The sequence below is a fragment of the Stegodyphus dumicola genome, chromosome 9, assembly GCF_044657685.1.
Source record: "Stegodyphus dumicola isolate Sdum_Otavi_A_Nest chromosome 9, ASM4465768v1".
NCBI lineage: Eukaryota > Metazoa > Arthropoda > Arachnida > Araneae > Eresidae > Stegodyphus > Stegodyphus dumicola.
Window position 1 is genome coordinate 141,805,651 of NC_140776.1, and position 13,998 is coordinate 141,819,648.

The 13,998-nt window shown below is 31.1% G+C and overlaps 1 protein-coding gene across 1 annotated transcript in view; it reads left to right on the top strand.

The window, feature by feature from the left end:
• LOC118188885 (transmembrane protein 184C) overlaps positions 1-13,998 on the top strand; it is a 46,523-nt gene that overhangs the window by 31,990 nt on the left and 535 nt on the right. Inside the window, exon 8 of the mRNA XM_035359404.2 lies at positions 6,482-6,656. Within this exon, the coding sequence (XP_035215295.2) occupies positions 6,482-6,656 (175 nt within the window). The remainder of the gene's footprint in view (positions 1-6,481; positions 6,657-13,998) is intronic.

Consider the following 13,998-nt stretch of genomic DNA (forward strand, 5'->3'; position numbering starts at 1 on the left):
TCCTTAGAGCATGAATGCATGGTCCTCCCATTGATTGCTATTTCTTGGATTAGTCTGTATCTTCATACTTTGCTATGTAATCCTTAGAGAGTATTTATTGATTATGTTAGTGATACATGGATCATTAGACTTAGTATGGCAACATTTGCTAGATGAGGAAGAATTAGACACTTTATTAGTGTTAGCATTGCCATTGTAGTCAATCCATCAATATGAAATACTACTGAGAAAAATTAGAACTTTTTCAATCCTTGACAATTTCATAGAGGAGCAGTATGATATATTTTTAGAAAAGCTGGCCACCATATGTAATTTCTCATTGTTATAGAATAATATATGATGATTTTACATTGACATCAGTAATGTGGGAATTACTATTGTCAGAGATTTTTTTTTTGGGGGGGGGCCTTTGTAAGGTGTGCCACTAACAGTCCACCATACCAACCTCACACTGACACAGTATGTATATAACATTGTGCTGTCTGTTACAATACCATTTTACCAAATTCTTAAGTTGCAACTTTGCAAGTTAGAGCTCAGACTTGGTTGTACAACTGTTCAAGGAGTACTTCTCTGGTGTTAATACTCTTCCAAGACTACTCTAATCATCTGACTTCTTCCTGATTAATGTTTAGCCAAGGATGGAATGTGAATTAACTCTTGCCCAAATATAAGTAAATTTTCTAAACAGTTGGATCATGCCTGACCATACTATGGCATAAGCTAATACTCATAAAGAATATATCTGATGCTATACCAGATAAATGCTTCTATCTAAATCAGAAATGATTTGACATCACATAGACATTTTACTCAGTAGCTGCTTTAACCAAATAATTCTTTTGCTGTTGTGGAATATCATTATTATATCCTTTTTTTAATTCATATATGTTATGAATACCAAATTTCATTATTTTATGTTCCTTTATATGCATTTATCATTTCAAAGAAGCTTTCAATCATAAAGTGGTATCTAGATTGGAACTTTAATTTTTTTAATTAATTATCAATATTAGTAAATCATATCTGGATATTAGTCATGTTTTAATTTGAATCAAGCAACTTTATCTTTGAGAATTTTATTTTAACATCCGTACTTTATTTTCTGATCGTATAGCAGAATATGCATTTTTGTTTGAAGTTTATTTCATCCTTTCTCTCTTTCTATACTTCATTTTTTAATTATAATTTCCTTCTGCATGGTAATGTTTATACCTAATATACCTTATATAATTATTAAAAAAGCTGTATTGAAATGTTTGTTCTTTTCAAGAAAATGAGTATGTCATAATTTCAGTATCATAAATCAAGTTTTTTTTTTTTTTAAATTTTATCATAAAGATAATACTAAGAATATCAGAATAACTTTCCATCTTTTTAAATTAAATTCTTGAATTACTTATCTTTTCAATGCTAAGTAACATGAGATAAAATTGTATGAATAAAAATTTACTTGTTATTTGTTTTTATTTATATTTATTTATAAAAATTTATTAATGAAAGAAAATTTATAGTTTTATAGATAATACAATTAATAAAAAAATTGTCTTTTTTGACTTAATAGACATTTTCATCAGAGTATATTGATACAATAAATTTTTTCATACTGACCAACCTCAGAAAACAATCAGCAATTCTGAAAACAAAAATTGGTATTAACCTTCTGGCTGCTCATTCTGCAAATTCTGCAGGCAACTCAAATGTAGCAAAATTTGCTCATCCCATGATTTTCGCAGTCATGTGTTTTTCTTCCTTTACTGAGGAGTGCACATGTCTTTTTACTGTTTAGCCAGTGAAATAAATTATATACAGTATTAGATGTTTAATTTAGGTTTTGACCAACAGATGTCATTAGTCGTCCACTAAATTTCAGCATTTGAAGGTACTTGGTAGTTACCGCTCTAAACTTCACTATGTTTGCTACCTTTTCTAATCAAAAATGGCTGCTAGAAAATGTTTAGCAATTAGTGAAAGAAAGATGCAAATGAAAAAAAAAAAAAAAATTACAAAGAAGTTCTAGAAACTAGCAAAGACTAGTCTTGTGATTGATGAAAGAAAGATGCAAATAGAAAAAAAGAATGCAAGAAAAGATGCAAATGGAAAAAAAATTCGCAAAGAAACACAAATCTAGTGCAAAGACTGTGAAGTTGGACTTTGCCTTGAACCCTATTTCGAACTCTCTCATACTAAGCTACATTTCTAAGGTATTTTTTCCTTGGTTCATTATATTTTCTTAAGTTTTTATCTGTTTTACTTTTTTATATTATGTAATAAATAGAAGTTAACTATAATTTGATTGAATTTTTTTTCGTGATAACATCTGAAATTAGTTTTTCTGACAGCTTAGTTTCTCATGATAAAAATCTATATAAAAAATCTTTTCTAAAAAGAAAAGATGCATATTTCAATTCTCCAATATATATAAATTTAAAATATGAAAAAAAAAAAAAATACAGAATTTTTTAAGTGCTTTCTGTCCACAAATTGAGGGTTAAAATGTCTCTTCTGTTAGGGAACCATCTCTAAAGGTGATCAGAATTATGGGGCTCATCATAAGGAGAATTCACTATTTATGTCATTATTTAATACTAAAATTTTGTTGATATTTTGATATTTCCTGATTTTTGTACTTCAATTTATTGCAGAAAGAAAAGATAAAGTGTTCACATCTTTTGCAGTAAATACAACTAGATCTTAATTAAGAACAGTTTGCTACCTTAAGACAGTGGTTCCCAAACTGTGCACCGTGGTGCCCTGGGGAATTGTGGCATCTTCATGAATGAGACATGAAATATTGCAAAAGCCTCTTAATTAATTGAACCAATACATTTAGCCTAACAAGCGAGCAAAAAAGGAGAAGCTTCAAATATCTAGATATTTTGTGTGGTTTGTTTTGTTTTTTACTTGAGCTTGTATAAAAGTAAAGTTGACATTGCAGAATGATCTTGTCAATGCAAGCTGACAATGCCTTGTCTTCTCGATCATATTATATCTCAGGACAGTTTAACCTGAGAACAGATGCAAGGCTAGGACTACCTTTTCATGGCTTATGTCCTAAAAAGAAATGGTGAAGTTGTCTTAGTTATTGTTGATAAAGTTAGCTCATCATGCTGTTTGATTTGGGTTTGTGTGTACCGACTTTCAGAGATTTTTTTCCTCAGATTTGAAAATCCACCATTTTCTTTCAGGTCAGATTTCATGCAATTTATCCTTGTCACAGAAATGACAGTCAAATCAACAGCAAAAGTAACAATTTCATTACCGGATTTATTAGGAAAATATTCCCGTAATTTGACAAAAGCATTGATGATGATCTTAGCTAAAGGTTCCAGCCTTATAAGATTTTGAAATTATATGCATATGTCAGAGATGAAGCAAATGCCATAACAATTGCTTTCTTCTTCTCCTGCATAGTGAATGAGTGAATGCATTACTTGCTTTTTTCATTGAGAGTTTTGCCAATAATACCAAAAAAGGGAATGTCTTCCTATTGGTCAATGAATCATTGGCATATTATTAGCAAATTTTTAAATAAAAAGCTGGATGCAATGTAATCAAGTTTTACAATATGACATCTCAAAATGGTAGAACTATATTCTACGGTGGATGCATACATTTTCTGTATATCCAGTGTTCTCAACTTTTGTTAACCACTAATATAGAGCCGTCAAGATACCTAGACCCTTCATGAAAGATTTTGGACTGTTCTGGAAGATCTTGTGGAAAGCATATAAACAAGCACTACCAGCTAAATTTAGTCAATCAGTTTATAATTTGAGTGTAGTAAAATTAAATTCAGCACAAATAAACAGTTATGTAAATTTAAGTTCATGTGTTATATAACTTCCTGTTTGTTGTCTTGTGATTTTTTGCTGTTGTATCTTTGATGATAGGCCAATTTTTGGAACAGTAATAAACTTAATAATGCAGATAAAAAGTATGTCTTCAACTAGTGGCATGACCAGGACCGTTCCTAGGCGGGGGTTGCAGCACATGTAAAAGTACGCAGACAACAGAAATCAGGGGCAGCCAGACTCTTGCAATACCAACGACTAAATATTTTAAATTCATTGTAAGTATTTGTTTTGTGTGAGTACTTTTTATACAAGTCATATATAAGTACTTATTGAGTATGAAATAAAAATTTGACTAATCAATGAGCATTTTTTGGGAAGGTACATGGGCCAGTGGCCTAGGAAAGGCTCTGGGCACAACCGTCAAGAAACGAATATATTGTAAATATGATGATGGTTATTTAATTTGCTTTTACGTCAACAAAAATTAATGTTGAATTGAGACCACAGTGTGTATTATGTGAGCATTTTGGCAGTGGAATGTATGCTTCCAAGAAAATGGAAATGCCATTTAAAAGCTAATCAGTACAGCATCGTTGGCAAACCTGAAGGATTTTTTGCCAGGAAGTTGAAAGAAGTGAAACAACAAAACTTTTTTTAAAAAACTGCATGAATGCATCAGTACAAAAAAAAAAAAAAAAAAAAAAAAAAAAAAAAAAAAAAAAAAGAACACCACTTTGCTAGCGTCTTGCAAGGTGGCTTACAGAATCACAAAATGTAAGAACTCATACCATTGCAGAAGACTTATTCTACTGGCTGCTGTAGATATGATGAACATGATGGTTGGTGAGAGTGCTGGGAGGCTGCTTTTAAAAGTGACTTTGTGCAATTAGTCGGAGAATAGAAGATATGGTAGAGGACATAAAGAATTAATTAATTGAAAAAATTAAAGGAGTGGAACTCGGATTATAGCTAGATGAGGCTACAGATAATAATACAGATGCTCATTTAATAAGCTATGTATGGTTTATAGATGATAATAATATTAAAGAAGATAGTCTGCTTTGTAAAAATATTACTACAGGAGCAAAGGCACAAAATCTATTTGAGATTCTTGATACATTCACATCTGAAAATAATTTGAATTGGTCTAAGTCCATTGGTGTTGGTTCTCATGGAGCTCGCTGCATGTCTGGCTGCTATGAAGGATTATATAGATACTTATTCGAAGCAAATCACAAAATGCATTGTGGACCCATTGCATTATTCACACAGATGCACTTGTATCAAAGCATTTGAATCCTGTATTGAATCAGATGTTAGAATGTGCAGTCAATGTGGAAAATTTTATGAAATCTCGTCCATTGAAAGAAGGTTAAGTGCTAGATTTACATATAAGCTGAACAAGCTATAGCTTAGCCCCCCCCCCATTATAAAATTGTAGCATATCCCATATAAAAAAAATTGACTGATATCCCTTATATAGGGCCCCATATCTCAAATAGCTTAAAATCTCATCAGATCTAAATCCGGTCCTGGAAAGGTTTTTTTAAAAAAATTGTGGGAGCCGAACATTCATCTTTGTTGTATTATAGCACTGCACGATGGCTCTCACATGGTAATGCTTTATTACATACCTTTGAATTGCAGAAAGAAGGTTTTATTTTCCTTATGAAAAAGGATATAAAGATGCAGAAGATTTTGACGCTGATTTTTTAATAAAACGGCATTTTTATGTGACATTTTTAAAAAGCTGAATTCTCTCAATCTAGCTTCAGGGAAAAAATATCAGCCTTTAATTTAAAAAAAAAAAAAAAAATTTACGGAGAAGAACAGTGAATGAAGATGTAGCCAAAGATTGTTTTTTAATATTGCAGCAATTTTTGACATCAAATTAACTTGATCTTTCTCAATATATAAAAACCATGTTTGAAGGGCACTTATCACAGCTAATCATGGTTTGAGAAATACGTTCAGAATGAAAATTTCGGCATGTTTGCATGTATTCAAGATTAAAACAAATTCTCTGTCTGAATTTATTTTTGTAGAAGAGAATCTTATCGAATTATCGTGCAACAGCAGTTTGGAAACAAAATTTGGCAGCATGGAGTTGAAATAATTTTGGATTTCAATAAAAAATGTATATACTTTTCTACATGATAAGGCTCAGAGATTTTACTTCCATTTCCTATGTCATATTTGCACAAAGCTTGGTTTTCGGCAGTCACTGTAATAAAAGCAAGTATAGAACAAAAATTAGCATGGAAAAGGAAATGAAGGTGGATGTGTCCAGTTTATCTCCACGATTTGAGAAAATGTGCAGTGATTTGCATGCTATCTTTCACAATGATTATTAATTTAATATTCATAAAGTAAAAAAAAAAGTTAAATGATGAAGATGCATGAGTTTTATTTATTCTTTCTTTTTCTTTTCTCTCTCTCTCTCTCTTTTTTTTTTTTTTTTTTTTTTTTTTTTTTTTTTTTTTTTATCTCTTATGTACGATTAGTCATATTTAGGGTAGGGCGACATGGAAAAATTTTAATCGGAAAAAGGAGTCATGACTCGGAAAAGTTTTGGAACCACTGCCTTAAGACTCAGCTGATGCATCTTTTCCATACCTAGATTATTGAACCACTTAAGAAAAGGTTTAGACAAAAGAACTAAGAACTTTCTTTGTCTATTTCAGAACTTTTTGATTTGTATAGAAATGTTCATAGCTTCTGTTGCCCATTATTTTGCTTTTTCTCACACACCATACATCGACATGGCAGCACAGCAAGTACCATGTTGTTTATCTTTTATGAGCATGTGGGATGTTTCGGATGTCACTCAAGATGTTACAGATCATATTCGTCATGTTGGTGAGTACTTGAGATTTCTAAGTTTGATTCCCTTATTTACTTAAACAAAATACTGTGAATGTTGTTGTATAGGGAAGAACTATATTTATCCTGCTCTTTAAACATCTTTATGTTTTCCTTTTTTTTCACCTTGAAAGTGTGTTATTGCATTTAGTTGGCAACAAAGTCCTGTGTGTCGCACTGTTGAAAATCAACAATGCTTAAGATCTTTTATTTGTCAGTGTTAGTTATTTTATTTGGTCTCCTTAATCTATGAAGACCTGTATTTAAACAGCATTTATTAATTGAGTTTGTGTAATTACTTAGTTTGTATTTTCGTAAACTTACATTCACTAAGATGATATTTACAAGAAAGAAAAGCAAAATATCTTTTAATTATAATTTAGACTATTAAAATTTCCAAGACACTTTGTCAAAAATTTTTTTAGCGAAAAAGTTTCAATTGTCTGTTTCGGCGAAACGCGTAATGGGGTTGGCTTGATTCGACGTTCAAATAATTGAAATTTCCCTTGAAAAGCCTGTTTGGATATCGAATTGGGCTAATTTACCATTTTCCGCTTACTTTTTAACTTTTTCTGTTATTTAATTTTAATTTTATTGTATTTATGTTTTACATGTCTAATGATTTGCTTTTCATGTGTATTAATTTTTAAAAACGTCTTTAACCTTTTGGAGCAGCAGCTCTTGGTAACTTTTAGGCGAGCTTTCTACAATTTTTATTTTTTACTTATTTTGCAGCATATTGCGCAAGATGTTTTCTTGACAAAAATTGTTATTACTGCTTTGCTTGATATATATATATATATTTAATTAATATATATATATATATATATATATATTTATATTTAATTTATATAATTATAATTTATTATATTATTAAGGGAGCAGCTATTTTGGTTTCTGATGTCAGAAGGCTTGACTGATGAATCAGAGCTGATTGTTCTGAAATAGATGACTGCACAATAAACATTTTCTGAAGCATCACAAAAAGCATGAATTTCTATAATTATTGCTTTGAACTCAAGACATACCTCATAATTTGTAAACTTGATAGTAAGGGAAATTCTAAGTAGAAACCTTTCTGCTTATTCTCTTGTCAATAATTTCATCCCAACCAAGCTGTAACCTCCACAACTCTTGTAATAATATTTTTGTGTATATCATTGTTGGCACTAATCATCCCATTGGATCAAAGATTTTAGCTACCTCTGATAAAATAGTCCTCTTGATAAACTCCTTATCACTTATGCATTCTGAAAAATGAAATGTATCACTAGAGGTGTTCCAATTAATGCCCAGTACCTTCACTTTCATATCACTGGTTAGTTCCAGAGAAGTACTGGGTTCTCGTAACCATTCAGGAATATTGTGAAAATTTCTGAACTGTTCGTAATCCACTTCCTTAAGTGAAATTCACCTCTTTCCGTCATTTCATTTAACTGCTGAACTAAAACAACCGCTTCCTCTTCACTTCATGCCCCTGAAAGCAAATCATCAACATAAAAGTCACGAAGGGCAATTTTTTGTTGCAAGTTGTTTCATTACACTAGTAGACAAATATGATACACAGACAGTCCCATACATAACTGTTACTAATTTGAATGTACTCAAGGGCTCACTAGAACTATCCCTCCATAGTATTTGTTGCCAATTTGTACCTTCTGGGTGGACACGAATTTGTCTGAACATCTTCTCTACATTGGCACATACCGCAATTTTGTAAGTTCTGAACCATAGAAGAATTGGAAACAACTCTTGCTGAACTCTTGGCCCAACCATCAAAAAGTCATTTAACGAAAGTTCCAATGTTGTTTTAGCTGAAGCATTGAAAACGACTCTCAGTTTAGTACTTGATTTCTTCAACATGGCATGTAATACATAGAATCAATAAAAATCATTCTCTCAGGCACTCCTTCCATATGTCTCATGTCAAGGTATTTCCTCATGAAATCCTTATATTGTTCATATAGTTGAGGCCTGAATCTATGCATAGCTAACTATCTCGAATCTCCAAGCTGAGAAGGCAGAGAATGAAACGTTAATTTCACAGTATATACACCACTTTCCTCCCTCATAAATGTAGATTTGAAGTAATCCTCACATGATCTTTCTGATTTGATAAGCATGTCAAATGTAGGTACAGCATCCAATTTCCAAAAGCTAGAAAGCAACTGCTCAGTTTCCACTTGTATATTATTCACATAGATAGTGAGATTAACCTCTGATGAATTATTAACACTACCCAAAATAATCCATCCTAGTTCAGAATAAGAGGCTGCTGGTTTATATTCTTGGCATTTAATCAATTCCCCCTTCAAAAGAGGTAAAGCAATATCCACGCCTAAAAGTATATCAACAGGTCCCACTGTAGGAGAATGTTGGATCAACCAGGTTAAATCAGTATATTTGTCAACATACTTTGTATCTAATGTAAAATGTGGCAAGGTTCCAATAATTCTGTTGATGATAAATACTGGTGTTGTAAATGACACTTTCACTGGAAAATACAGGACGAAATTTATTTCCATAATTCCATTAGTTTTCATATCCAACAACCCTAAATATAAAATAAAAACTTTGGCATTTCTTCTTGGTAACCATAGTGTCTGTATGCAGTCTTTTGAAATCAGGCTGCTTGACTGCCGAGATCAAGGAGGACTCTACACAATTGGTATTCACCAGATAAACACTATAGTAATAGCCATGTATAATAAAACTTCATGCTGAAAATTAAAGTCTGATACACAAAATTTAATTAGTGGACTAGAACTCTTAAAATTTCTTTCGAAATGCAGTAATGTGTGATGTAGTTTAAGCACTTTTTACATTTATGAACACTTCTACACTTGAGAGCTTTATGATTTGAAACTAAACAATTAAAGCAAACATTGTTTTTCTTGACAAAATTAATATGCTCCTTAACATTCAGATTTAAAAACTTATTACATTTCAATACTGAATGACAGGCTTTACAATATGTACACTGCGCATGAATCTCTGAAGCCAACCAGGTTAATTTGTCTCTTGCACGTTTTTTTTAACACTTTGTGGCTTACTTGCTTGCAGAGTACTGGATGAGATTTTAAGAATTCTTTTAGGTCATTAAGTGTTGGTTATTTCCTCATGCTTTAATGTTCTTTCCCACCATCCTTTCGTAGAAGAATCTAATTTAAATTGTACTATTATCATTAAAATGTATCTGTGAATTATTCCACTTTGAACCCCAAATTTTCAAACAAACATACACATTCTCTTACGATATCTACTAACACTAATAACTCACTAGGATTTTCAGTATGTAAATTTGATAAATACAGTATTTTCTTTAATAATGATGAAAGTAATTCTCTCTTACGTGAAAATCTTTGACACAATAAATTCCATACGATTTCAAAATTTCTATCACGAATAGTTAAAACTTGAATGATCCGTAAAGCATCTCCCTTTAAAGAGCCTTTTAAATATTGTACATTTTGAGCAGCTGATAATCTGTCGTTAGCCACTGTCACTGTTTCAAATAAATCAAAAAATGATAACCATTCTTCAGCACTACCACTAAATATAGGAAGAGTTAGCTTAAGTAAGTGAATACTCACTATTTCACAAGATTTAGCTTCCACACTGCTATCTTTAACATTCTGAACATTAATTCTGTTTAGCGTTAAAAGTAACTCGTCAACAGTATGTTGAATGTCTTATTCTTCTATAAACACGTCAATGTCTTTCTCTTCACAATCTACAAAAATGTTACTAAAAATATCCAAAAACGGTCATTACATTACTTAAACTGGATTTAAAAAGTTCTAACTGAGCCTAATTAGCAGAATCTTAAGACACTTTAATTTTCTCCTTTAGTTTAGTTAACTTAGCTTTTAGCTACATGCTTTTTCATCTTAAGCATAGTAAATTCCATTATTTAATAGGAAAGATACAGAAATACACTGACTCACCATTTTTACTGCAGCTCCTACTTGACGGACCAAAACCATGTGCGTTTCCTTGTTTAATAATGGACTGTAGGACTTGCGATTACCTCAGTTGAACTTAAGAAACATCAGAGTCATATCATGACCGAATCTTTTTATTGGTATTCACACATCAAGTTGGCTGAGGGACAGTGACAGAACATGGTAAACCTCTTGCTTCTGAAGACCCTCTTCATTGCTGGAACTCCAGTAATTCTCAGCAACTTTAAAGCTCCAAATGCATGCTTAAAAACCTAACAAATTTGTGTCTACGCTGTTCCTCAGTTCAGCGACTGGAAATAAAATTTGCATAACAGAATATTTGTGCATCTTTTTAATTTGAAGCCTTTTCAGACATTCTGGCTAACTTATATCAATTTCCTTCTCTTTAAGCATCTTTTCTAACAATTAGAAATTTGTTTCAATATGCAAACCAATATTCCCAATAGTCTCTGCGTGTTTTATCTCCTAACTTTTCAATCTGTCAACTATGTGCCTATGAGGTTTTAAAAAGTTAAATAGTCTAAAACCCCTGACAGACGTGAAGCAAGTTATCGCTGCATCTGAAAGTAATTACAAAGTCACATAAAGGTTTAAATAAATCTTTTATTTAAAAAGACCTTAGGATATAAAGGCGTGTTCTAATGCTAGCAAAATCAACTACAGCTTATGATGATCTAATTAAACAGGAACATTCAAATTCAAAGCGGAGGCCAGAAATAAATTCTGTCTTACAACCCCAAAACCTTAGTTTAAAAACTATGTGATTTTCATTCTAGTGAGGAAACAGAAAGGGAAAATTATAGCTAAGACTGAAATTATAAACAACTGCTTAATTTACATAATAATAACGCACATATGTTTGAAGAATAATTTTCTTTCTCTTTATGTATTCAATTTCTTTCTTCAATATATTTCCTCTTAATTTCAGAATTTTGGGATTTAATTAAAGATTGCTGCTATTCTAAAAAAATTAAATGCATTTATATCATATAGGGAAAGGTGCTAATTTTATTTCTTATATGAACATTCAGAATATATATGAAATGACATATGGTAAGGGCGGGTGTAGCAGAATTTTTAGAATTTAGTGACACACTGAGCAAAAAAATCTAGAAATGGCAAAATTTTATAATTTAGGAAGGCACTAGGCAGCATAATTTAGGATCCACAGAGATTGCATCGGGTGGGAAAATGCATAGCCCTGTATGATGCACAGAGACGTAGCTAGGGTTTTCGATGCATGGAGACAAATGAAGATTTTGTGCCTCCTTCTGTATGCCAAGCATGAAAAACATTGCCTTCTAAAATTTTGTGACATCAATTTGGCAGCCTATGGATGCTGTGCTCAGGGAAAGATGTTCCCCCTTGGCCCAAGCTATGCCACGGACGATGCATTGAGACATATAAGATGAATATTTTAAATTGTCAGTTTTCAATATCTTTATTAATAGGAAAATTCATTTCCATAAATGCCTGCCCATGTAATAAAATAAGAAGCATTTTTGATATTTTCCATACTTGTGTGTAGTGAAAACAAAGGGAAGATAAAACATGTTAAGAAAAGACTTCTATTTAGTACCAGAAGTAAAACGTTCAAATATTATGTTTTCATTGTTCTTCTGAAAACTCCAAACTTTTCTAAACTTTCCAAGTTGCAATTCTAAAATCCTAAAGAAAAATTACCCCTAACAATTCTGTAACAGCAAAAAGCCAGAAATATGTTGAAGGAAAAATCATGAAGAAAAAAGTGTAAAATTAATTGTATAGAGAAAACTGATGCATATTGAGACAATTACATAGGAAAATCAAAATGAAGGCATTTTTAATTACTTACATAGTTATTTTGCTTTTGCTAAGAATTGTTTCATAAATTGTGCTAAAGTGCAACAAGCAATTATTACCTTGTTTATTTTTTACTTTCAAAATATTGTATAAGTTGCTAAAACGGAAATTAATGTCACTTATAAAATGATAGCGAAAAATAAAAATGTTTCATTTTAATGTTATTTCTTAAATACAGTTTCAATATATTAGCATTATTTGAATGAAATTTATCAATGTTATAATGTGTTTTGAAAAAAATATTGTCGAAAAATTCCCAGATTTCTGAATTAAAATTTTCTATAGAAACTGATCTTAAAATCACCAAAATGTTTATAAGTCGCCAAATTTGGAACCTTTTAATAAAGAAATCACATTCCCAAAAGCGAAAAGTTGTTTAAGAGCTAGCTCTTCATTAGAAAAAGTGAAGTAATTTTGAAATGCTTATGCTTCACTTCTTGCTCAGAAACTTGAGTATCGCACCATTTATATTAGAAATAGAAACAAATTATAATTCATGAACCTAGGCACCCATTCAGAAGTATATTTTTCAATGAATTGTCAAAAATATTTGCCCAAAATGCTAATTCACATTCAAAATGGTAGCCTTAAAAACAGGCAGAAATTTCAGATGATTAAGGACCTCCTGCCAAATTTGGTTAAATTTAAGAACTTTCAAGGATCAAAAATTGATTCCAAAAAATCTAAGGACTTATAAGAACTGTATGAACCATGCATTTATTATGTATAACTTCTTCGAGGTGTAGTACTGTAAGCTAAAGTTTTCATTGCATAGTTCAAAATTAATGCTTTTTCTCTTGTTAGAAAATTGTCTGCAATTACTTAACAAGAAGGCTTTTTAAAGAAGTTGTGAAGAAGGAATTGTTTGAAAGAGGCACTCATTTAAGAATTATTTTTTAAACAATAATAGATCTCATTAATCTAAAATGCTTTTTTTTGAGTAGTTTAGGTTTCTTTTGTGTATTCAAATACAATCTAAACTTAAAAACATTGCAAGTTCAGTTTGGTAATGCCTTAAGTTTTGAGTTTTAATTTCTCCTGTAGATTGCTGTTTTAAAAATTAATAATAATTTACATCTTTTGTAATTGTTTCTTGCATAACAAAAATTATTTTTGATTTAAAACATGCTTGGTACTTTCTGATTACAAATCACCAACAAAACGTCGCCAACTTTGTGATTGTTGGCGATTTTGTCAATCAGCAAAAAATCTATTTAACTACCTTTACAGCTCATAGGTACTGTTCTGTTCATAAATAATAATAAAAAGAACTTTTTTTAGAATATATATAAATTCAATATTCACATTTTTACAGTCGATGGATATTGTTTAGCAAAATGACAAATATAAAGCATGTAAATACAGCACTCAAAAGCCTGTTCAGTAAACACATGTGAAGATCATTTACTGTTGCATTTTTACTCAAATACACCAAGAAACAGGCAATTCTACGGAAAGTCAAAATAGGGGGTGCAGAAAATCGGAAAGTAGCAAGTACTATTTGTAAACATATTTTAAAATAAAAATTTCAT